General features: G+C 53.4%; 1 protein-coding gene across 1 annotated transcript in view; it reads left to right on the top strand.

The window, feature by feature from the left end:
• Positions 1 to 25,955, top strand: part of ASTN2 (astrotactin 2) — a 374,972-nt gene that overhangs the window by 165,288 nt on the left and 183,729 nt on the right. Inside the window, exons 8-10 of the mRNA XM_063352726.1 lie at positions 2,817 to 2,901; positions 3,072 to 3,146; positions 3,614 to 3,751. Coding sequence (XP_063208796.1) covers positions 2,817 to 2,901; positions 3,072 to 3,146; positions 3,614 to 3,751 — 298 coding nt within the window. The remainder of the gene's footprint in view (positions 1 to 2,816; positions 2,902 to 3,071; positions 3,147 to 3,613; positions 3,752 to 25,955) is intronic.

Here is a 25,955-nt window from a genome sequence, read left to right as displayed (position 1 = left end):
CAAACTTGGTTATTTTAGTCGACTCTGGCTTTTAAGCTCAGGTTTGAATCTTAACTTAGCCCGAGCGATGCTGAGCGGATAACGTCACTCGTCTCAGAAGCACACGGGGTTTAGTAGCTCTGAGCAAGGGCGGTGGTTTGGCTTTTGATGGTTTGGGATTTTTTTTTTTTAACGGCATGTTGAAATTTTGTTAGAAAATGCACGAAAAAGGCGTTAGAGGTATGGGAACCCCCGTTCCTGCCACTCCGGGGACTTCACCAGGTGTGTGAGTAGCCCTGCTGCCCTGGCGGGGGCTGGCTCAGCGTTGTCCCCCCGCCGCAGGAGGTTGCAGACAGACTGGAAATACTGGAGTAGCTCAGGAGGCCGAAAAGGGAGGGTGGGTGCTGCTGGGGAGAGAGCAAAAGACGAAAACCTATAGGAGCCCAGCAGGTTCTGCTGAGGTTTTTTGGAAACCCCACTAATTGCCTGTCTGTGGTTCTGGATGCAGAAATAGGTCTTAAACCATCTGGAGATGGAGTCCCCGCGCCCCCAGCAGATCGCAGCGCCCAGCCCAGCCCCTGCTGGGAGAATTCCTCTCCAATTTCTAAAACTCTGCCAAAAGTGTGCAGATCTCCCTGGGGAAAGCTGGTCCCGGTGAGGGGCAGGTACCTGCGGTCTCCGTGCCCTGGGTGGCTTTCCCCGGTCTCCCACCTCTCTGTCCCCACCTCCCCCCTCCCCAGCCGGCACCGCCACTTGCCCTCTCGCTTACTGAAATAAACCTCCCAATAAAGCTCCCAATAAAGCCGCGAGCACCGGCTGTAGCTGTTGAAACTCCAGGATTGGAGTCAATAAAATCAATATTTCTGCAGGTTGATAGAGTTTCTCCGCCCGACGCCGAACTGGTGGAGCAGTAAACAAACCGGTGGACAAAATAAACCCGCCTGCCCCGCGGCGTGGGAAGGGGGTTCACCCCCCCCGGCACCTCCAGCCAGCGATAAGGAGGGAGGCGGCGTTCGGGCTGTGGGATGCCAACTTCTGGAGGTGGTTTTTCCGTACTTGCTCTGATTTCCGTGGCAGGAGCTGAGCGCGAGCCGGTGCCCCGAGACTCCCAGCTCTGCTTCGCCAGCACTTTGCGACGTCTCTCATTTGCAGAGCATATATTTGTTATGTAATAAGCGGCAGGAATTAATGATCCGCGGCACGGCTGGGGAAACTTGCGTACTAAGCACCCAAGGAAAAAATAACTTTTCTTCTTTTTTTTTTTTTTTTTTTTTTTATAAAATCACTGATGGAGCCATTAGGACCCGCGTTTTCTTACAAGGAGACGGCCCCAGCCCCCGGGCACGGCTGAGCCGGAGCAGAGGCTGGAGCCGCCGTCTCTTTTCCCAACTCTTTCCCTTTGGAGAAGCAATGTTCCTCCCGCTCCCGTTATGAATCATGAGGTTAGCAGCTTTTGACAGATCATAAATCAGTGCTTCGAAGTCGCTAGGACAAATCCCAGGACATTTAATCTTTAATATTAGACGTGTTTAAGGCAGTGAATATTTCATGAAGGTGCTGTTGCATTTTAGCACATCATTAGCTGTCTCTTTCTTTTTTGCCCCCCCTCCTCTTTTCTTTTTTTGCTGCCTCCCCCTTTCCAGGCGGCTCTTCCATAAAAATCTCAGCGGTTGAACCCCCGTCTCGCTCCCTCCTGACAATAAAGCTCTTTACTGTAATCCCTGCGAGGCATTTTAAGGACTTGCTTAGGATCCCGATGAGCACGCAGGTACCTGCCAGTCTGCATTACCACCGTGATGGGGGTACACCCCCCTCAAAAAAGCATCCTCCCCAGGTCCCCAATGCTGCCGGTGTTTACAGCTCAGCCTGCCGTGCCGTCAGGCACGATGGGGAGAAGGGCGGGGGGGGGATCCATCGGCAGGAGCTTGTAACAGAAACTCCACGTGCAAATCCAATTAATCTTTTGATTTTGCGGGTTTTTTGCTCCGGGTTATGTATTTCTACCGAACGTGGAATCAATTTGGGCCGAGCACGGTCAGGTTTCTGGTGAGGGAAATGTCTTCTCCTGCTGTTAAAAGGGTGTAACAGGGTGAGGCAGCACGCAGAGAGTGGAGGGCAGGGGGCTGAGAGCCCCTTACCCGCGGGACGGGGACACAGCACGGGCACTGCCCACGGAGGAGGGAGCTCGGGGGTTTCTGTATCCTCCTGCAGAAGTTTGGGCTGCAGGAGACTCTGTCATCCCATCGCCGTGCGGGGTGGCAGGAGCAGGGCTGGGAAGAGGACATGGCCGGGATGGGTCAGGAGCGTCTCCCTGCCCGGGATGTGCACGGAAGTGGCCACTGGCTGTCCTCACGCGAGGTCACCATCCCTGCTGAGGAGTGAACTGCTGGCCCCAGAGCAGCCCCTCTGCTAGGGCCAGGGCTCAGCAGGACCAGGGCAGGGGCCGGATCCATGGGGGAATGTCTCTGTGGGGAGTGTGGGCTGTTCTTGGAGGCCATCGGGCAGAGGTTTGCTGAGGCGGGGGAGCTGCAGGGCTGCTCAGGAACACGGGTTAAGGACAGACCTTTCGCATCCTGAAATCCCATCCCCAGCTATTCTGGGTGCTACATCGTGTAACCTCCTCCAGAAGAGCTACGGGTTTCTTGCAGCTTTCCACATCCCCTCATCTCCTCCTCCACATCTCCCGGAGGTTTCAGAAGAGTCTAAAGTGCTCCAGATCCACAGCAGGGACGAGGAATGGCTGTGAACTAACAGAGATGGGCAGCAGGGGAGGCGGGCCCGTGGTTGCTGATGTGCTTCTGGGGCAGAGAGGTCTCATCTTCCCCTCTTCTCTTTAGGAGAGTGCAGCTGCCACGAAGGCTATGCCCCGGACCCTGTCCATCGCCATTTGTGTGTGCGCAGCGACTGGGGACACAGCGAAGGGTGAGTGGTGATACAATGGTGTGTTTTCTCTGTCTGGGCTCCTGCATTGGTGAGGAGCCCAGTTCTCCTCCCCACCGGCCATGACCAGCGCCAAAGACCCAGGCCCGGGCTGTGCCGCTTTTCCTGCCGTGTGACATGCCACAGCTCCTCTTTCCTTCTCTGCCCCCCAGGCCCTGGCCCTACACGACGCTCGAGCGGGGATACGACTTGGTCACAGGAGAGCAGGCGCCGGAGAAGATACTCAGGTGAGTCAAAGGAGCGTTCAGCTTGGCCATTTGGGAGGGGAGAGCCGATGAGGACATCCCAGCGGATGCTACCTCTTGATCACTCCTGGCTTCGTCTTGTTCCGCTGGCTGGGGGAACAACAAAAGGGTGTTGTTTCCCTTTGACAGACCTAAAGGATTTGCCCATATTCCCCAGGTGGGGAAGGGTTTCCCTCTCGTCCCCTCTGCTGGACCCGGCTCAGCAAAAGCGGGGACGCTGAACACATAAAGTCTTCCTGGACTGAAAAGAAGAGCTTGACCACCCCCATGTTCTCCCTATCACATCTCTAGCTATTCCTCTCTCATTTGGCCTTCAGGACAAGACTAAACGACTGATTTATCCCACGGTGCTACCACTGCTCTGACTTCCAAGTGGTCAGGTGCAATAAGGGGGCCACCATTGGCTGTGGACGCTGCATACTTGTATGACACGTTTGTCCTTATTCCAGGTCCACCTACAGTTTGGGTCAAGGTTTGTGGCTGCCTGTCAGTAAGAGTTTCGTGGTGCCCCCCGTGGAGCTTTCCATCAATCCTCTCGCCAGCTGCAAGACAGATGTTCTGGTGACGGAAGATCCAGCAGATGTCAGGTAGGAAGCAGATTTCTCGTTTTCCTCATGCTTGAGTGACTACACCGGTCTTTAAATTGTTATTGAGGATGCAGTAATTTCTATGATGATAAGTTTGATTAATTTTCCTCCAATAAGAAATCTGATGTGATAACTCGCCAGGCTTTTTTTTGGTCCTGGTGGGTCTAAGGCTTGTGTATATAGCTCTGAGGTCTGCCAATTCAGGCAGGTAAATTGGTATGAACCTGTGGCAAGGCAATTTTAAAGCGGCTTAAATGTAATGTAAGATTGTATAGCTTAAATTGATGCATTTACCCGTATGGAGGTGCTATCATGTTTCAGAAGCTCTTACATATATCACATCCATCCAGCCCTTGATAGTCTGCTGTGGTGCTCATGAAGGGCCAAGGTCAGACCCTGGTGAAAGGCCACGTTGCTTGTCCGATTATTATACAACTAGCGTGTTTTTTTTTTCCTTTCTCAAATTCAGTAAATGTCCTGATATTTCTCTGGCTCCCCCATTTTGGCTAGCTAGTATTTTAGCCAGACGTCATTGGACTTGTGACAGCCCAGTTCAGGAGTGGGACCTAAGAGGGCATTGCAGGAGGAGAATTGCCCTGGTGGAAGGAAAAGCTGTTTGCTGGGAGACTGGGCTGAGGGTGGGCAAAGGGGGGGGTCCCTTGGAGAAGGAGCCAGGCAAAACGGTTGTCCTCTGTGTCCTAGCTGGAAAGGGAGCAGCAGCCTCTCCCTCGGAGGAGACCAGTGGTGGTGGTGATTGTCCTTCTCTGCCTGGTTTACAAGGGTTTAACTGTAAACTACAAGGGTTTAAGTGTGTAATTCCTAAGGTATTTAAAGCGTATTCCCCTCTCCCCCGTTAAATTAAGACTGAGCCTTTGATCGTTGGGTGCCAGGGAGACTCCGTGATCCCTCCCTCCTTCTCGCTGCCTTCTCCCGTTGACTCAACACAATTTCCTGACCTGTAAATTCTTGTCGGTGTTGCAAATCGTCTTCCTGGGCACGAGGAGGATCCCTGTATCTCCCAGCCCCTTCTGTCTTTTCTCTTCCCGGAGCAATGGGATGGTGGATTTCCATTCTTCTATCCCATCATCATGAGTTTTGGCAAGGCCATAGTTGGAGCAAGTGCCTAAGAAACCTCTGGCACAGCCAGGACTGGCATCCAAGAGGTCCTCACTTCCAAGTGTGTTTTTGTGGCTAATTAGTGCTTGTTCCCTCTCCTGCAAAGAGACGGATGGTACGTATCTATCACAATTTGGCTCTCTTAGGAGCGTTGTTTTTCTTGTCTGCAGAAGATTCCTGCTTTTCATTTGAGAAGGTGAAGGGTCGCCTTGTTGTATGTTAACATTTTCCAAGCTCAAATGCCAGGAGAACATATTTCTTTCTTGCTTCCTCGCATCTTCATTAGAAGTACCTTAGCGAGAACAGAGGCTAGGAGGGTGCTTTCTGCTCCAGCGCAGTCATTGTCTCCGGGCACTGATCCTCGTGGAGGAGGCTCGGGATGGATGAACGCCAGGCAGGAGGAGGGGGTGGTTCTGGCACGGAGGCTGTTGCCTGTTCCCCTCGTAAATGAAACCCGAACTGAGAATTCCAGGTATAAATATTGGAGTGACCCAGGTAGAATAAGGGAGGCGAGTTCATGGCGCTTGTATCTTACATACAGGAGATACTAAATTATTAAAACTTTAATAAACGTAATAATAAATATTTGATGTTGAATTATGGAAGGTTTCACAGATACAGTGAAAACCGAAAAGCAATCTATTATTTCTGCACCAGAACTTAAACACTTCTCAAAGGGGGATCAGGCTGCTAGCTGGGGTTTCCGAGCACCCTGGGGTGGGGGGAATCCAAGGTGATGCCGCCTGAGCGGAGCGTGATGGTGCGGAGGAGCTAATGCTGGGGCTGCCCAGGTCCCTGCTGAGAAGGGATGCTGCTGTGCTGGTGCTCACGGGCATCGCGTTGGCCTGTCTCCGAGAACCTCCTCTGAGGTTCTTGGGTGCTTTCACACAGTGGGAAAGGTACTTCTAGAGCTGTTTATCTTGCAGCCTCTTTGCTTTGTCCCCTCTGGACTGAGACAAGTGTTGGTAGCTTCTCAAGGGATCACAAGGGCAACAGGCACAAGCTGGAACATAGGAAGTTCCATCTCAACATGAGGAGGAACTTCTTTCCTTTGCGGGTGGCAGAGCCCTGGCACAGGCTGCCCAGAGAGGTGGGGGAGTCTCCGTCTCTGGAGACATTCCAACCCCGCCTGGAGGCGTTCCTGTGCCACCTGCTCTGGGTGACCCTGCTCTGGCCGGGGGTGGGACTGGGTGATCTCCAGAGGGCCCTGCCAACCCCCACCGGTCTGTGATTCTGTGTAATTTTGGTAGTTCAGATGTCCGGATGATGACCTGTAACATGATACCTACCACTGGAGGTGAGCATGTCCTGTCCATTGGGTAGGTGTTTGAACACAGCCGTCCCTCGGTGCAGGGAAGGACCTGTTCCCCAGGCTGTGGGACCACGGTGGCACTGCTCTCCCTCCGTGCTGGCAGCTCCTGTGGGTGGTCCTGCAGCACGTGAACTCTCATACCGTCACAACCCCGTGCCCAGGGACAGATCCTGGGCTGTGTTACACCAGCTGCCGCATGGCTGCGTCTCAGCCCCTGGTGTGCCCTGTTTGCTGTCCTGTAGCACTGTGATGGTAGCTCAGTCCTGTATTTCTTCCGTGTCTTTAATAACGAGCGTGCTGCATTCCTCCAGACCGTTCATTAGTCTGACACCTTTTGGCTCCGGGGTCACTTGTCTTGAAGAGTTTAATGGAGGGAAATTGCAGAAAGCCTGGTTTGGAGAAAACAAGTGATGAAGTCTTTACAACTGCGAGGGTCAAAGGTTCAAACGTGGCCATGCGTTTTTTATGAAGATGCTTGAGGCTGCAGAAGGGACAGGTGGGGCTCTGCCTTTCAGCAGCTCTCCGGAGAAACGCTGACTCCCTGCTGCTGCTTCTCCGGGTGTCTCGCCGCCGAGGGGTGCAGCACGCTCTACGCAGGGCTTTGGTGGATGGGAACGAAGGGCTCAAGCCTCCTCCCGCTGCTGCAGCCAAGTCGTTAGAGAAACTTCCTACAGACAGGAGCCAAAAGGTCTCCGTGCAAACATCCTGCCAGGAATGCTCCCACGTGTGCTGGGGCATGAGTGGGGCCAGGACTTTGCATGTGGAACTTGGTGGTGGAGGTTTTAGGGCTGTGCGTCATAAATTAAGCACGAAGGTGCTTAGAGGTAATGAAACTTATATGTATAATTTATCAGTAACTGGATTGAGCATCCCCTCCTTGACCCCAGAGTCTGATCCTCTGTATAACGATCACGTCAGTCACACGTCTGGGGTCGTGGCAGCCACGCTAACGCCGACATCTTTGCTGGTGGGACGTTGGCCAGCAGCGCTGCAGGGCTCTCCCCACGCTGGGAAGCCGCTGGCTTGGGCTGGAGGCCGGGTCCCAGGCTGAGGAGGCTGCTCCAGTGGCGCATCCTCTGCTGGGACAAGAAATACGTCCCACCTTGTCTCGCTTGTCCTCAAGACTCCTTGTTGAGCCCCTCTCCCCTTTGCTCCCACCCCTCTCTCTTCCATATTCCTCCCATAACCTGGTGATGAAGAGAGTAGTCCATATTCATTTTAATAAGTTATTATCACGTGTTTAATCCTTCTGCTGGCTTTCTGTGGACACCTTGCCGTCTCCTTTTGTCTCTGTAGGAGGTAACGCTTGTCCTGCGGGACCAGGAATCCCTATAATTGTGGCGGCGTACCCTGCTCAGCCCATTGGCAGCTCACGGGGAAGACCCGCACCCACAGCCCCTGGGTCCCACCAGCACCGAGCATCCCTGTGGGAGATAATAAAAGCATCCCTTGGGGCGCAACCAGCTGTGGGGGACCGAAAGGGGAGATAACCCATGGGACAGAGCACGGCACTGGCAAGCACCTGGTGGTCCAGGTTCATCGTGCCACCTGCTCTGCAGAAAAGTTGATAATTTCTAGTGAGCAGCTATAAATCAGAGGCACGAGCCTCAGCTGCCGCCTGACATGACATATAGCTCTATCGTTATGGCAACCATAGAAACAAATAAAATCCTTGCCTTCGCTTGACAAGCCTTTGAGATGTCCTGATGGAGAGACAAGTGTTCAGCGGCAGAATGAATTCTCTTGAACTCGCTGTCGATTCATCTTCGTTTTGCTCCCAAGTGAGCCCCTTTGCTCTCTGAATTCTTTGCCAAAGTACGATCAACTGCATTTTTTTTGTTTGTTTGTTATTTTATTTCCAGTTCTCTCGGCGACAGAGAGCTCTGCACCTGCATGTGTTGCGTCTCATGTCGAGGACAGGAGCTGGGGTTTTGCTCCCTGTCAGTGGCTTTCCCCGGATCAGCCCTGCCGTGTCCTCACGCCACCACCTCTGCCCTGGGCTTACAGGGGTTTTGCAGTGATTTTTTGGAGCGGTCTTGCGGTGATTTTGGCACTTGTGATTTTTGACACTTCTGATTTTGCAAGTCAGTGCCGAGCGCTGTGGTGTGAGGCTCCCTGGGAGCAGAGGAGGATGAAAAGGGAAGTGGATGAGAAAGGCAAAGGGAATCTGGGCCAGGAGAGGGGAAACAGCTTTGCTGTGGCCATGCTGTTGCAGCAGCAGAGCTCGTCTGCCCTACGACTTGCCTGCAGGAGCACGGGACAATGGGTGCTACTACAGGCAAGCACCACTGAGGCTCAGGAGGGGGTCTGGGCCGGTCCCTGTGACAGCATGCCGGTGGGGTACGGGCAGGAGCGGGCAGAGGGCACCCTGCCTACTCTTCTTGCCATTCGGTGCAGGAGATACCATGGGAACTTGGTCTTTTTTTCCCCCTTTTCTGTCTCCCGCAACAGAGCGGGCTGTGATTTCTGGATGCTCCATGCTGGAGGGGGCCAGGAGGTCGGGGGAGAGGGGAGACCCCGTTTTCGGGGTTTCCAGGGAGCTGCCTGCAGAGGCTCTTCCTCCGTTGGTGCCAATAAAGCGGCGGTGAGCAGCTATCAGCCGGTGCCCATGATGAATGGGCGGCTTCCCATGATGGAGCAAATTGATCATCGCATCACCTACCACAACTTACTCATTTCTGCAAAGCGGGCAATTCATTACCGTGCACATCACAGAGACACCGTCATTCCCGCAGATAACTTCCCCGCCGCTCTGGCCTGGGCTTCTTATCACCCCAACACGCCGTCGTCTCGCAGAAAGTGGTGGAGAAGCAGCTTGCGGTGCTTAACACGGGGATAACGGCAGCCTTTGGCCTCATCCTCTGGAGGGAAAGGACAGATGCTTTACAGAGAGGCAGCCATCAGCCCTTGCCCTGCATCTGTCAACTTAGCATCATCCTGGCTGCTTACCGGGATTATTCCTGCTCCCTGCCTCCCGCTTTGATTTATGAGAGCAGGTTAGAAGAGTCAGGTGTGTCTCCCTTGGCTACGGGGGGACTCAATGGGGATGGAACCTTGCGGCAGCCACCGAAGGGTGTGAGCAGCAAAATGAGAGGAATTGCAGGAGTGGTGAGACGGGGAGATAGGGGCGGAGAGGAAAGGGGGGGAAACCCCCCCCCAAACTCGAGCTGAAATCACCCAGGGAGTATCTAGGGTAGGTCAGAATTGAAACGCGGGCCACCCAGCACCTCCGGGAGGGTGCAGGGACCTCACTGCCCTCAGCGTGTCTCCTCCTGATCCATCACCAGCCCTGGGTGATCTTTCATGCCCAGAAGCAGAGGGACATTTCAGCCCTTCCTCTTCAGGGTGTTTTAATAATTCCTGCTACAGTAATGCTGAGTTTCACTCTCTCTCTGTGCTCCGGTCCTTTGTGCGAACCCACTGCATTTTTGATGTCTAGGCTGTAAAACTGCACAGAAAATGATCAGCCCCCTTAGGGGCAGTGGATGTAAATTTGGACCTGGCTCGTAGGCAAATCCGTCGTAGGGAGCACCAGCAACAGCTCCAAGTTTGGCAGCTGAGCGATTGCTGTTCGTCCACGGAGCTGCAGAGCCCAGGAGGGAAAAAACCACAACAAGCGAACAGATTTTGTTTATATATTTATTGAGACAATTAAAAAAGCTCCGACAGCCGCCAAATATGTAAATGCTGTCTCACACCCAGAATGATTCCTTTGAATGTATCTGGGATCTCCCATCATAGAGTAGGGTTTGGCATTGGACTCTGCAGCTGCCCCTGACGCCAGATCTGCTACTGGTAGCTGTATGTCCGTCCATCCAACTGCCTGGAGACAAAACACCCAACCCTCCACCCAACTGCCTGGGGACACAACATCCAACCATCCATTTAACCGCTGGGGGACGCAACATCCAACCGTCCACCCAGCCGCCTGGGGATGCAACATCCAACCGTCCACCCAGCCGCCTGGGGACGCAACATCCAACCGTCCACCCAACCGCCTGGGGACGCAACATCCAACCGTCTACCCAACCGCCTGGGAACGCAACATCCAACCGTCCACCCAACCTGCTCCATCCCTGTGCTGGGACAAGCAGTGAGCACAGAGGGCTTGGAGGGGGAGGCAGGAGCTCTAAACCATGGTGCCTTTGTGCGTGCTTAGCAGAAAGGGTGATGCAAGGTGGTGAAATCAGACCTTGGGTTTCTTCAGTGAGAGGAGTCCTCCCATCCTTGTTTGATGGTGTTATTTATGTCCCTGCGTTTGCTTTCTGTTGAGCATCGGCTGGAGCGTGCTTTGTAGCTGCCTGTTCAAAGAGCAGCCCTCTCCGTTTATACAGACTGTCTGTTACTATTTTTCCTGAATTACACTTTTTTCCTTCCTATTTGAGTTTTACTACTTTTGTCTTTGCGTGCATCTGACTGTGAAGGGGACTGGAAGGTTTGCAGGCAGGAGAGGGACCAGGCGGCTCATCCCCTGGCCCGTGCAGGAGTGGCTGTGTGGCAGCATGGTGCTGGGATGGTGGGTACCTTTGCTCTCTTCCTCCTCTTCTTCCTCCTGTGGTTGGGAAGGATCTGCCGTGCCTTCGGAAAGGGTCAGGTTGTTGGGGATGGATGGGATGGGCACAGCGGTGCCAGACCAGCGCTGCAGGGCTGGGTTGTAGTGCAGGTACTTGAGCCCCAGCAAGTGCAGAGTATTTGGGGTGAGCTCTGCCCTCTCCCATTTCAGAACAAGCCAACCCACGTTACCTTCACCCGGTGCCAACCGAGGGCTGGGAGCTGCACTCACGGGTCACTGGGGACAGGAGAGGGACGGCGGAGGAACAAGGATGGTGGCAGCGGTGGGAGGGTCAAGACATTTCCTGGGCGCCTGGGGAAGGATGCTCTGAGTCCCTGCCCTCTCTCCCAGGGCTGTCCTCAGCAACTTTCTCCTTAAGGCCCTGAGATGCTCCAGGGCAGGGTGGCTCGATGGTCTGGATGTGCAGTTGTCCTTCAGCATAGCTGTGTCACTGGGGGATACAGTCCCGGGTGGGGCAGTGACATTGGGAAAGGTTAATACCTTTTCTTCAGCTAATTCTTAATGCAACTTAGTGGAAAGAGCTGGCACCATCCACCAGCCAGTTCTGATGAGATTTCAGTTGCCTTAAACTTGCCCGACGTGGACCATGTCTGCTCCCCCTTTCTCGTTTTTATCTCCTGTAACTACCGTTGGATTGCTCCATCCAGAGGACAAAACTCATAAAATCCAGCCGAGCCGAAATGTTGCTGGGAACCAGGGACCTGCCACAGGCTCCGCAGCCGGCGCGGGGAGGAGAAACCATCGCGGTGGAGATGACGGGAATGGAGGTGGACATGAACAGGGGAGCTTTGTCCTTCTGCTTTAAGGGCACCGCGAGACGACACTGTCCCTTGCAGGCTTGGAAAGGACTTCAGGAAAAAATGGGCCCCTAGGTTTATTTTTATGGGGTTTTTTTTAATTGCTGAAGGGAAGTGGGGATGCGCATGTTGCTGCAGAAGAATGTTGTGGTCTCCGTGGAGGGCCAAGGGGAGGCAGCTCTGCGCAAACCAGACAAAACCAGGGGAAACAGCCCCCGTTCGGCTCTCACCCTGGGACAGGTACTGTGGCAGCCGGGGCCGGGCACCGGGGCAGCCGCCGGCACGGCCAGCAAACCGGGACGGCCGTGCTCTCCAAAGACAAATGAAGTTAATTAGTTTCAGCTCCTGCTCCTGAGCAGCTGGGGCTGGGGTGCTATTTCCATCGGCTCCGCTGGACTCGGTACGGTGCCCCGCTGCCACGGCTGCTGCCCGCGAGGGATTTGCTCCGCTCCGGGATGTCACCCCGACTCTTGGGGTGATTTATTAGGGTAAAATGCCCTCCGTTCCTCCCCGTCAGCCTCGGGGCAGTCTCAGGAACCATCAGTGTAGCACTTCGCAGAGTAATTTTGCTCATACTGTGCTGGTCGCTGTCATCCCAGGCAGTTTCCAGATGCTCTGCAGGCTCTCCCTAGACCCCTGACCTCCAGGCGAAGGAGCAAAAGCAGCTCCAAATGAGCTTAGAAGGACTGAAAAGCTGGTTTAGAGACAACGTTGGGCTTGCACAGAGCAGCGGATGGTGCACCCTGTCTGGCGTTGCCCGTTGGCTCAGAAACCCTTCCGTGCTTTGCCCAGCTGGCCGGGGGGACCACAGTGGGACAGGACCCTGCGGCTGCTGCGCATCATCTGCCCTCGGCCTCCACTTTGCCCACGTTTCGCAGCGTTACCCCTTTTCATCATCTGTTTATTTGCTGCTTACTTGGCTTCTCCTTTTCTGATTGAGATGTTTATAAGTGCCTGTCACATCTTTCTCCAGTCTCCCCAACTCGCGCTGCTGGTTACAGAGTGAAAAGCAAAAGCTTTCTCCACTTTTTTCTGCTGCTCTGTGTTTTAAGCGCGGGGGGAGGTCCTGGGCGCGGTGATGCTCTCCTGGGCACTACGCTGGAGTGCACTAAGCAGAATATTTTTTGGAGGGACTAAATCAAAGAGCAGTGCAAAGCTGGAGAGGTTTGGAAGGAGGACTGGGGAGCGAGCGGGGGGGGGCAAAAAAAATCAAGAAAATTAGGTGAAGCCTCGCAAAAAAAAAAATAATCCCACCTTGGGAATTGCCCTGTTTTCACTGCCTGAAGAATTACTGTGCCATAATCAATTCAGCTCTAGACGTTTCCTGCGGTGTTTTTGATATGATGAGGTGCTATTGGCTGCAACCAAGTGCCTTTTATCATAACGCAGATGGGTGCAGTTAGGGACCCGGTGCCGCGCTGGGCTCGGGGCCGGGCTGTGGTGGGGCTGAGCAGGGCTGGAGGCGGCTGGGAGGGATGGGGATGAAGGTGTTGATGGACCAGGAGGTTTGTGCATAATTCATCTAGTGCACGGTTCTCCTCCACTGGAGGACGTGAGTGTGTCTGGTATTGAGCAGGCTTTGAGAGGTACGTGAGGGGGTGAAGAGCCCCCAAGTTGCATCTAGGGCAGGTTCAGGTCTGTCGGCATCGCGGCTGGATGGGTTTGGGAGGAGAACGTATTCATGTCTCCTGCAACCTGGCATTGTACGCTGGGGTTGGTCCCAGGCACCAAGTAGACAGGTCATTCAGTGCCGACCGATGCTGTTTCGCCTTATACATAAGGCAGAACTGGCTGAGCCGGGGTAGTGTGTCGCCGATGCTGCTCACTCTCCCGGCTGGTGGCTGTGCCGTGGGCTGTCCCCCTGTCACTGCCTCGCCACGTCCATCCACCCCAGCCCTGCTGCAGGGGTCTCTCCCGGCAGCAGCTCGTCGGGAGCCGCGCTGAACCCAGCAGCACACAATTAAACACCAGCTAATACTTCCCTGCTACTGCGGAGGGCTTAAAATGACATAAATGAAGAAGCTGAGAATTAAGGCAGGATACTGTGTAAATATGCACTGAGATTTTGCCGTGAGAAGTCTCTTTATTCAGTTCAGTCCACATTTCTTTTTTTTTTTTTTTTTTTTAATCAGTACATATCAAATGCAGATGGGGCAGAGCTGGAGATGTTTGCTCTGAAATGTGGCTCCTCTGCAGTTGGACACAGCTTGGGGTCAATGATAAAGTTGTGGGTGGTTTAGTAAAGGGCTCCGTGACCCGTGGAGTCTAAGGGGTGAATGCATTGCTTATAACCATCCGTACCAGACATGATCTATATGTGAAACAGGTCCCTGACATGTGTTAGGGCTCCTCTACCTGGGTAAACGCTGTGGAGCAGCTATTCTGCACTACCTCCCCAGGGGGATGCCCTCAACACCCCCTGGGAACGGATGGAGCTAACCCCCACAAGGCGCTTGATCTCAGCCCTCCTTTTATTCCACATGGGCCCATGCTGACAGCCTGTAATCCGCCGTTAACCCCTTTATTAACTCAAAGCCTGCCCTTATTTTGCAGCACGACCTTTAAGCTCGGTAGCAGGGGGGCTGTTTTCCCCGCCGGCAGTGTCTGCGGAGGCTGCGTGCCAGCTGGGCAAGCGTTGGTAGCGGCTGCCGACCCGGCTCGCAGCCCGGCTGTGCCCAAGGTCCCTGCTCAGGGACTTGGTAGGTGTTGAGTTGGGTGGTAGTACCCAGTTTCCTCCTCTTGTTCCGTGGCGATGCCTTCTTTCAGGGAAGCGGTGGGTTTCTGCTCGCCTCCTGTCCTCAGCCAGTCTCCCTGGGGGCATTTTACCTACGAGTTGGTAGTTGGCTTCTGTTTTGGTCCAAAGGACGTTGATCGGTGTTTTATTGACAGCTAAAATGAGCCCTGTTAGACCTAGTCCAAGTAGTTGGGGTGGGCACCGCTCCCAATAATAGGCAAGACTAGTTATTATGGATGGACTATTCCAGGATATCCGTCTCCTTAGTTCTTGCCCTTTCTGAATAGGCGGCTCATGTTCCCTATTCCTGTAGGGAGCTGTTGATGGCTCCAGTTACCATCCTCCCCTTGGGAAGGGAGACCTGGGGGAGGCAGAGTGTGGTATTGGCCTTATTTAAGCCAGGAAAGCAGTGCTAGATGTGTTCTGAGAGCTGGCTTCTTCTTGCCCTTACAGGAGCTTCTCAAGGAGTTGAGGTAGGAGCAGGTCATCCCTACCTGATGTGACGGTGGGCAAACCTGGCTGCAGGGGAAGGAGCCCTCCTGCGTCTGTGTTAGTCTGACTTGTTGTCACACCAGTGTGATGATGTGGGGTTTTTGGGGGGTGAAAGCCATAATTTATGCCCGAACATAGCTGATAGATGATCATGATAGAGGAGGGCGAGAGTCGAGAACGGCAGCCATTGACCTGAAGGGCTTTTTGTGGCATCTCATTTGGAGCTCGGGGAGATAGAGACTCCCCTTTCTTGGTAAAACCGGGATATGCTGCATCACAGGCAATTAATTATAACCAGAAACCTCCTCTTTTACTGAAGCCTGGTTTATAAAAAGAAGTAAAAAAGGAGCTTTTAGTCTGAAAAACTACGTCGTGGTCAAAATAGCACCTGGCTTGTTCATAAAGCACAAGTGGGCGGCAGATGGGCTCGGAAGCAGCAGGGGTGACCGGGTGGGGGGACACTGCCTGTATTCGGGGATGAGCCGTGCTCATCTGCTGCCCGGCTCCGGGGTGGAAAAGCAACCACAGAAATTCCCGCTGTCCCCTCGCCTGGCCTCGCAAGGGGCAGAGAAACCCCATCCCCTGTGGGATGGAGTGGAAATCTGGCGAGCGGTGCAGGGAGAAGCCCCGGTGGCTGTGTGCCTTTTGGATTCAGCAGCTGGGGCTTTGCAGGGATTTAAGGGAGCAGGAAACGATTTGCCGTGGAACATCTGGCTCTCCATCCCTTGGGCAGCCTGCTCGGAGCACAGCTCCCGGGCTCGGGTTGTGGGCAGAGGTGGGGAGGTGGCAGCAGCTTTGCCGTCCCTTTGCTGTGGAGATGGTGGTGATCCCGACCCCACCACCGCTTCCAGCGCCCATGGGCGGCCGTTCCTGCAGTCAGTTGTCCTCCGTCTCTTCCTTGGTGTGTCGTTCCAGCTGTGGGTGACGGGGCACGCAGAGAGTTGGGAACACCCCCACAGATGTTCCAAACCCCCTCCACACCTTTTCCTGTGGCACCCGGTCAGGCAGATGGAGGGTGTTCCCAGAATAGCCTGAAATAATGTCATTTTTGGGAATTGTGTGGGTTTGGCTGTGCAAAGCCCAGCTGGAGTAGCTGCAGCAGGTAGCTGGAGTGAAGTCCCTGAGTTCTGGCTCTGCTATAATGGGGTTTCTGGGCTTTGTGAGGTTCACCTGGTCTTTCCTGGCTTTCCCAGTGGGAGCGGGGCTGGGGGAGGTCTGGGCTGGGAAGGCTGGAGCAGTTGAGAGGGAGCTGAGCTGAGGTGGTCTGGAGGGCCAGCACAGCATCTCTGGGTGCAGCATTCATCCTCCTGGTCTCCGGGTCAGGTGCGGGGGGGCTGTGCCACTTGAACAGCCTCCACGGCTCAAGGGGAAGAGTTTCTGTGTGCTCCTCCTTGCTTTTTGGGGCTGGAGCAGGGATAGGTGCATCATATTTTAATTGCATTAATGTGCACGCAACCTCTCACTCAGAGAAGCGCAGCAGGAGGTGGCATTAACGGGACGGCTGGGACATCGGCCATAGACCCATAGACCTCCTGGGCTGCTGGCTCTCTCTGTCTCAGTTCCCCTGTTATAAAATCAGGACTTTTTTCAGTAGGATTACCTCTGGCTTGGCCAAGACACTCGTTGCTGGGAGGTGGCTTTGGCATTGAGGATTGCATTGGGCATGGCCCCATAAGACTTGCTCTTGCCCCGTGGGCTGGGCAATGGGAGCCTGGGTGGGAAGAGTCACCAGGTCCTATGACATCGGCACTGGCAGACTTTGCTGCCAAACTCTTCCATCCTCCGAGAAGAGCACTGGTGCAAATATCCCATAGGATCAATCCCTCAAATGGCTTGAGAAATGGAACTGAAACCTCCCTGTCACATCTTCCAGCACAACTCAAAGGCTGCTTTAGTACAAGCTCTGGGCCACCTCGCAGTTTCGTGTCAATCCTTATCGGCGCTCACTTTGCTAATAATTTCCCCACATCACTCTATCAAGTTATCTGCTGAAGTCCAAGCGGATCAGGTATTTCCCTTTCCTCAAAAAAAACCCCAATACAGATTCTCTTATCACAGAAAGATAAGGGGTGAATCTGATGCAGCTGAGAGTCAACAGGTCAACACAGAGAGAGGGGACAGGGACCAGTGTGTCCAGCAGGAGCTGTCACCCCCCCCACCTCCTTCTCCCTCCTGCGTACGGCTGTTGCGCATCGACACATGTCGATGGGGCTGATGCCTGTGGGGATGTGCCAGGTCCCCCACCGGGTCCATGAGCTGTGCAAGCCCCCGTTGGCACCCCCCAGAGCTTCCCGAGCTTCACCCACCTTCCAGCCCTCCTTGGCTCAGCCCATCCCAAAGGTCTCTGGTCTCCTCCCTGTCCCTTCCCAGCGCAGAGTCCCCCCTGCCCACCCCGAAGCCCCCTGAGAAGGAGGGGTTCCTGCCTTCCCTTGGTGACAAAATCAATACCAAAGGCCTCCATTAATATTCTAGGAATGGCAGAGAAGATTGACTGCCTCATTAGCAGGCATCGTGTGAAACTCTGACAATAATTAACAACTCAACGGTCTTATTTGCTGGCCTATCACAGAAGTATTCAATCAAAAATGTAATTTGCTCGACGCTCCCATTTACCATAAAGAGAATATTCCTTCAAAGTTTTAAATAGACTAATTAAGAGGGAAGAAATACAGGGAAAAAATTATTAACAGTATAGTTTTAATGGGAAATTACTAGAGCGTATTAATAATGCAATAACCATTTTTAACAGCTGTCTGTCAGTTTGTGGGCCAGGGTAATTAAATTAAGTCACTAAAGGGTTAGTCAAATTAGGCGGTGGAGAGCAGCGCTGGGGCTAACGAAGGCTTAATGCTGTGGGACACGAAGGAGGGTGGGATGTGAAGGAGGGTGGGATGCTGACGGAGGGTGGGATGCTGACGTTCAGGACAGAATCCCTCCGAGGTCCCCGGGGACCATGCAGGGGGTTCCTGGTCACCCCCAGCACCGGCATGTCGCGTCTCCTCTCCTCAGTTTAGATGAACCCCTTGTACCGGGTGATGCGAGGAGCCGGGCAGAGCTATGGGTTGGCAAAGGCTGGGTCGTCTCCGGCAAAATAATAATAAGAAAGAGTCTAATCTGAGCATGAGCCTGGCCCAGGGTGGCCTCTGTGACGTCTCCTTCAGCCTGATGCTGCTCAGGTTTTTAATCTCTTTCTGAGAGCAGAAGGCAGCTGCGCAGGGGCTTTTTGCCAGTTGCTTTCAAGGCTTTTACATTCTGCGGGTTTCAGGCTCGCGTTCCCCCTTCCTCCACCCCTTCGCCCCTTTTGAAATGAATCACAGTTCGTTTTGGATGTTGGCGTGCCTGAAAATACATCTTTCTTGCTGCCAGCCTATTAAAATATATATTTACGGCTCCATAAAGCAAAGCCAGCTGTCCAGGTAATGTCCTGCTGGCTCCCGTGTGTTCAGGGCGGAGGGGAAGGATTTGGGGAAGGTACTTGATTGCGTGATTGTAGTGAAGATTTTAAGCCCAATGGAGAGGTTTCTGGCTGAGAAAACCATTGTGTCCAGCCTGGGGAGGTGTTCATGGGAAGCACGGTGCCCGGGGGACCTGGGGTGCTGGGGTTCCCGGCCAGGGGACGCTGCTGCGGGAACCTTCTCTCCATAAATCGGGAGGGGGATACGGGCCTCTGGGTCTGAATGGGAAAGGATTGCTCCTTCCAGTGTGGTTTTTTGAGATTTGAGACATCTTCTCCATTTTATATTGATGAAGTAGGACGTTTTCTATAGTATGTTCCTGTGGGAAAACAAACGAACACAAAAGCCCAGAGAAAAACCCTCACTCGTCAAGAGGTACCAGACAATGTGGTGGTTGGGATGTTGGGACGTTTCTGAAGCCATGGCCTAAATCATGCAGAGCGAGGGCATCTATTTCCATGTATCGGCTAAATGTCTTGGCTTTTTGGGGCAATTTTCTTGCTCTGATTTTCCAGAGAAACACTCTTGAGATTTGAAAGCGATAGAGGTGATGACAAAGCCTGTGTGTTCCCGTGAGAAGTTTCAATTTCCGTGAATCAGCGGGGGTGTTTTTTGGCGTAATTCTTTCTCCCGTCACCCCTGTTCCCCTGTTTGAAATTTAAGTTAACTACAGAGACGCCCCCTACCCGCCTGAAGTGCTTGGGACTTTCTACTCCTCTTGTTATGTCATTAAGACAGGTGTAAAGCAAGCGGTTGTTTTCACTGGGTGATCCTGGGGGGCAACTGCGCTGCGTGCCACGCAGGAGTCAAATAAATACCTGGTGGAAGCGGCTCTGGTTCAGCTGCTGGCTCCTCACATGGCTTCAAGAGGAGAATCCCAGGAAAAGGGAAATGGTTTAAAACCTGTCAAACCCACCAAAACCCCTCAATATCCCAACAACTGCAAAAACCCTGTTCCCACCCATATTGCAGCAGTGGGGTGAGCGGCCGGGCTGGGCTCTCGGGCGAAGGCAGACCCTCCTCTTTCTCACGTGTTGGAGAATTACAAGCCGTGTAGATTATTTTAATGGCCGTATTACTTCCAACTGTGCCTCCACCATCTGTTCTTCCCCAATTACGGATGCAAAAACCCAGCGTGTTTCTCCATTCCGGCAGTAGAGAATGAAATATAAACGCTGTAAAAGGGTGTATATTCTTTCAACAACATAGTTGGCGCCCGTGATATTCTGCTCACGCTTCCGACCCACGTCGGTCGGGATGCTCCGCCTGGTCCCTCTGCATCACTCCCGGCCGATGCCCGGATCCGCGGTGGCGGAGGGAATCGTTGATAAAAGGAAGAGGCTGGTGGTGCTACATGATTTGTCCAAGCCGTGCGGGGCAGCTGAATTATTAACGCTGACCAAGCGTCTAAGTGCTACAAAACTCGACAAGAACCTCTTACCTCCGGCGCCGCGATAAACAGGATTGAGGCACAGTGGGAGGGAAGGAATTAAGACAGGACATCAAAGACTGGCTTCCGTCAAGTAAATCATGCCATTGCTTCAGTAAAAGAGCCCCTAAATGTTTTATTAGGGATTTTCAATAACTACCAAAATTAAGATGGAAGGGATGAATTATTAAAAAATAGATTAACTAAACTAGCTTCTGAATTAAACATGAAAGGTACCTATCAGGAGCGGCGTGGCCACCGTGTGCTGCAGGCATCCGAGTCCTTCAGCTGGGCACGGTGGAGGTGGGCTGGAGATGGGGAGCAGCGGTGGGGGGGATGGAGATCCACAGCCAGGCTGGGGCTGCATTGCCAGAGCAGGGAGAGGCTGGGCACAGGTCGGGGAGCAGAGGGCGAGGTGATGTGTAGGCATCAAAGGAGGAGGTTCTGCCTCGGAGAGATGCAGGTTGGATGCACAAGGTGGAGCAAAAGAAATAATGTTAAATAACCCTGGAAATGTAGGTACCAAATGGTGACTTGCCTGAAGTGCTCCAGCCATGAAATGAACTTTCTTTTGCTGTGAGGGTGGTGAGCCCCTGGCCCAGGTTGCCCAGAGAAGCTATGGCTGCCCCATCCCTGGAGGGGTTCAAGGCCAGGTTGGACGGGGCTTGGAGCAACCTGGGCTGGTGGGAGGTGTCCCTGCCCAGGGCAGGGGGTGGAACAAGATGACCTTTAAAGGTCCCTTCCAACCCAAACCATGCTATGATTCTGTGTGCTAGTCTGGTATTACCAACTCAAAACCATCCATGGCAGGAGAGGGACTGACCCTGGGTGCGGCTCAGGGGTTCTGGTGTGTGCTGGGGACTCTGGACCTGCTCCACTGGGTGCTTGTGGCAGGGTTAAGGGGGGCTGGCAGTGCCAGAGACCCCCCGGGATGGGGGGTGATGAGTGCTCCTGCCGTCCCATGGGGAGATGCAGTTTGGGTGGTGCCAACATGTGGGCACAGCTGGCACTGCCCCAGCCGGAGCTGGGCTCTCTCCGTGCGGTTCAGCCTCGCCGTTCTGCCCCCGGCTTGCTGCGGGCCTGGAAGCAGGTGGTTTCAGTGTCTTATGTTACATTTCTCCCACCTGTCAAATAGAGACAATATATTAATCACTTCCGAAAGTGGCCGTGTGATCTGTATTTGCTGTGTAAGTGCCCTTGCAGCGCGATCTCTCCTGACGTTACGCACGTAGGTAAAGCCCAGGCAAAACCGGGTGGCGAAGAGATGCTGCTGTTTCCAGTTTGTTTTGTCCCAGCCCCCAGGAGGGTGGGAGCATCGTCTCCGGGTGCTAAGCGCAATATGTGGTGGGATTTCTATTTGTTTCTTCTCCCTCTCTTTCTTCTTCCCCAGCATGTTCAACGCTCATAGTTTCAAGTCCACAGTCAAACTCCCGCGAATGCCAGCGGTTGTAGAGCTGCTGGGAACAATTCAGTGTCTGCGGTAGCACCGCTTTAAGGTGCGCTGGGATGGAACAAGTGGAGGTTTCATTCATAATAATAATAAAACGCTATTTTTCAGTTACACGCCGCCTTTCATCTTCACGACTCAAAGGAACATTAATTAACTGCGTGGCACGGTGGGAGGCAGGTAGCTGTTGTTGTCCCCGTTTTACAGATGAGGAGTCTGGAGCCTTGGCACATCCGGCACGTTGCCCGTGGTCGTGCGGTAATTCACCATCCCAGTCTGCAGCCGGTCCCGAAATGCCAGCTCCCACTGGGGCTTTATTCCCGGGAAGGCTCTCTGCTCGTCTCCAGCAGCAGAGCAGCCCCTCAGAAGTTTTTGAGGTCATCTTCGTTTCTTTAAAGCGAGTTTGGGTTTGGATAGATAGAAGTGAATATTGCTGAAGACAAATTTGGGTTTTCTAATGTGAATTAGGCCAAATGCTGTAAGCAAGTTCATTGCCCTCGGGCCAGCCATCAGGCAGCGTTTCAGCTTTGCGGTGCTCCTTCTATGGAGAGAAGAAATTGGAGAAACAAGTTAAGCTCATTCTTTGCTAATATCCGCTTTCTGAAAATAGGTATGGAGAAGCCTGTTTGGGTTAAACGGTAAAAATACAACGGACTGTTTTCTTGCTCGTAAATCCCCAGGTTTGCCTCTCTGGTGAGCTCTGCCTCTAAAAACCTCCTACTTGACTCTTTCTCCAAGGGTCACGTTCGCAGAGGCTTGCTTCTGCTGCTGCTTGTTGGCTGAAAAATCAACGTTTTGGCCCTTGTGTTGGTCATCAAAGTGGAGTCTTGGCCTGTATTTTGGGGGAGCATTTGTCTGGGAGGCTTTGGGTAACCCTCATCTCTCCTTGCCCGCGGCGTCGGGTGGGCATCGCTCTCTGTGCAGCGGCAGAGTGAAGTGGGTCGGGCTGAGGGATCGCCCCCTGAAGGGGAGCGGGGTGTCGGGGTGGGATCAGCCCATGCGATGCCCACAGCTGCCCTTTCATCCCGGGGCACCGGCTGCCATGGGCTCTGGTGGGTGCTCCTGACACCCATCAGATCTACACCCATTGCTCCCTGGCCTGGCAGAAGTTGTTTGTGGGGTTCGTGATGGGACCGTGGAGGGACACGTCCCTGCATGTCTGTCTCTGGTGCCTTTCAGAGGAAGCAAATTGTATTCTGAGCATCCTCCTTGGCCCCGCGGGGCAGACCTTGGATTAGCATGGCAGCCTTTCCATTTAGTCTGCTTAATTAAGATAGACGCTAAAATAAAGGCAGCAAGTGAAATGTGATGGGCAGGAGAAGGGAGGGTGGTCCTGCAGTGTACGAATGCTCTTCTTGTTTTCCCCCCGCCCCCCCATCCTTTTCTCCTGTCATCAATCTCCTGTTGCTAAATGTGCAGCCGGAGAATGGGTTCCCAGGCAAACTTCTCCCTGATAGGTTTTGACAGATCTAATCAGGCAAGAGTAGTGACGGCCATGTCCCACACTCCTGTCAATTGGGCTCAAACTGAATATCCTTCACCGTGACACTGGCAACTGAAAGGAACCTGATGGCTGAGATCTGGCTGGCCCAAGGGGAGGGATGCTCCCATCCCATCCCATCCCATCCCATCCCATCCCATCCCATCCCATCCGCCTGCAGCTCCCGTCATTGCCCGCGGGCTTGGGCCCCCGATGCTTCTCTTGCAACGTCTGCCATAACAGAGGTTCTAAACCCCTTTGATGTGGGACACTTAGTGCCAATACTTGAGCTCCAGGAAGAATGTGCTGGGAGGTGTAGTCTCTTCTGCCTTTAATAAATGCATATATTCTTGATGTTCTGCTTAATAATGCAATAACGCAAAGGTTTACGGATAAAGGGAAGATGTCTGTTTGGGGATGCTTGGTATCGGAGTGAGACCGGAGGAGCTCCGCGTTAAACTTACAGCAGCCTTCCAGTCCCTAAAGGGGGCTTACAGGAAGGATGGGGAGGGGCTCTTCATCAGGGAGTGTAATGATAGAACACAGGGTAATGGTTTCAAACGGAAAGCAGGGAGATTTAGATTAGATATTGGGAAGAAGTTCTTCGGTGTGAGGGCGGTGAGCCCCTGGCCCAGGTTGCCCAGAGAAGCTATGGCTGCCCCATCCCTGGAGGGGTTCAAGGCCAGGTTGGACGGGGCTTGGAGCAACCTGGGCTGGTGGGAGGTGTCCCTGCCCAGGGCCGGGGGTTGGCATTGGATGGTCTTTAAGGTCCCTTCCAACCCGAACCATTCTATGATTCTATGAAACTTCAAAATCAGCGCGTGCTTGCATGTAAGCACAGTGCTGCCATTGGCTTAATGCATCATCTGTTCTTTAGAGGTGCTTCAGGTTGTGGGGTGTTGCTGAGAGGGGGTAGGCTTGTGAATAAAAAAAAAAAAAATAACCCAACAAAATAAGGAGATGAGTCTTCCAAAGTGATGTCTTCATTGGAAACGTGAGTCTGGGACTAGTGAGCAACCCTGGGAGCTGGTTTGGAGGGCTGGTTGCTCAGCCTCTGCATTGCCACCCACATTAACAGCCCTGCTCAGCACATCTAAACTAGGGTAGCTACCATGTCAAGAGGTTAAAAGATGGGACAGCACAGCAAGGACAGTGAATCCTGTTGAGGGCACTGGGATTTTGGCATCGTACAGGTTTGTGCCTCACGGTATGTCTGCGGTGTCTAAGACAGTGCAAAGCACAAGGAGTTTTTTCCCATAGTTGAGGCTTTCTGTCTCCCTCCCAAATGGTGTTTTAGGTGTCTAATGCTACAGGTGAGCTCAAGACTTTCCCTTTCTTCAGGAAGGCAAATAACAGGTTCCTATTTCCCTCCCTGACATCTACTGCAAGTAGTTCCAAGGGCTGTAGGCTGGGACTCATTTGACTGCGCTTCGGAGTAGCTTAGATCATCCCTAGGTCTGTCTCTAGGCTCGTCCCTGAGGCTGCCTTTTCTGATCAGCGGAGGTCTGGTCTGTGGAGCTCAGGGCACTGATCAGATCTTGCTGTAATCCTTGACCTCCTTGGGGCAGGGGGATCATCCCCAAAAGGAGCCCATTTTCCCCAGTGAGTTTGAAGGAGCCCAGAATGACCAGTCCTGTGCGTATCTTGGGTTACCTTAGGATGGGTGCCCATGCAGTCCCCCGTCGTCTTATCTCAGGATTTATTATTTATTATCTAAGTCCACGGAGATGCTGGGAGGGCCGGAGCCCCTCTGCTGTGAGGACAGGCTGAGAGAGTTGGGGGGGTTCAGCCTGGAGAAGAGAAGGCTCCGGGGAGACCTTCGAGCCCTTCCAGTCCCTAAAGGGGCTCCAGAAAAGCTGGGGAGGGACTCTGGATCAGGGAGGGGAGCCATAGGATGAAGGGGAATGGTTTTAAACTGAAAGAGGGGAGATTTAGGTTGGATATCGGGAAGAAATTCTTTGCTGTGAGGGCGGTGAGCCCCTGGCCCAAGTCACCCAGAGAAGCTGTGGCTGCCCCATCCCTGGAGGGGTTCAAGGCCAGGTTGGACGGGGCTTGGAGCAACCTGAGCTGGTGGGAGGTGTCCCTGCCCAGGGCAGGGGGTTGGCACTGGGTGGGCTTTAAGGTCCCTTCCACCCCAAACCATTTTGTGATTTGGGTCTGGGGTCTTCTGTTTTAAGCACATCAGACCCAGGCCCGCAGCATAGTCCCAACCCTCGCAGAGGCACAGTTCTGCCTCCCAGCTCCCAGGTGAGACACCCTCACGTGAGATGCAGTGGTGTGCCCTGCTTTAGCCTCTCTGCCTTTAACCCTCTCTCTTCCTCACGTAAATGATGATGTTCCCTGTTCCACGTTCAACTCCCCGCTCAATTTATCTTGTTTATTGACCCAAGCAGAAAGTCAATGTTTTCTTCATCTGCCATTTGCTTTGACGGCAGCCAATTTGGTTCAGCAGGAACAAAAATGGATGCAACAGGAGTCAGTGCCAGATTTTTCTCCTTTTTTTTTTTTTAAAAAAAAAAAAAAAAAGCTGATTATCCTTTTTTCCTGAACACACCTGGCCCTGGACACAGCTCGGCAGCCTTTGCTATACGATATGGCTGCAGGCAAGGCTAAAAATGTACAGCAATTACTCTGCAAATGGGAGGGCCGGGAGGAAGCCTGCGGGTCAGCTCATTACAGGCAGGCGTTGCTGCGGCCAGGGCTGCCCGCTCCCTCCCGCTGGGTGCTGTTTGGTTGGAAAACATTGGCCTCCGGGGCTTTCGTGTGCATTTACAGCTCTGTCTCTTCCTCAGAAGTCTGAAGGTGACGCTTTGCAGCCATCACCTGGATCGGATAATTTCAGGCACCGTGCCGGGGGCTGTGGTTTGCGATGGGGGTGTGAAAGGGGACAAGGAAAGGCTCGGTCATGTCTCTGCCAGGGTAAATCATGAAAGGTTCATTGAAGTCAACTTTTGAAGAGGGCTGTCCCATGCAGGGGTCTAAATACAGCTTCTGCCCCAAAGAGTTTGCAAGTTGGGGGCTGCTTTGAGGGCTGTCGAGACAGCGCTCGCTGACATGGTGGCAAGAGAGTTATGGGACATGTGGCTTCTTTGCAGGGGAGATACAAGACAGACCCTCTGGGAAGCGTGGCTGCAGTTTTAGGACATAGCCAAGGTGATCTAGTGGGTTGTGGCCACCACACAAGGTGGCCCTGCTCCTCCCTCAGCCACCACTTGCCCCATGCCAGCGCTGGCATCTCTCTGAGCCTGGGCTGAGCTTGTTCAGGGATTTAAACCAGCATAAAACCCCCCTCTTTCTCTATAGTAGGAAATTGTTTGCTCTCAGATGCCCACATCTCCAGTGAGATGGGTCCCTACCAAAGGCAGCGGC

This window comes from Chroicocephalus ridibundus, chromosome 15, assembly GCF_963924245.1.
Source record: "Chroicocephalus ridibundus chromosome 15, bChrRid1.1, whole genome shotgun sequence".
Lineage (NCBI taxonomy): Eukaryota > Metazoa > Chordata > Aves > Charadriiformes > Laridae > Chroicocephalus > Chroicocephalus ridibundus.
Note: the sequence above shows the minus strand (reverse complement) of the source record. Positions and strands in the feature narration are given on the sequence as shown.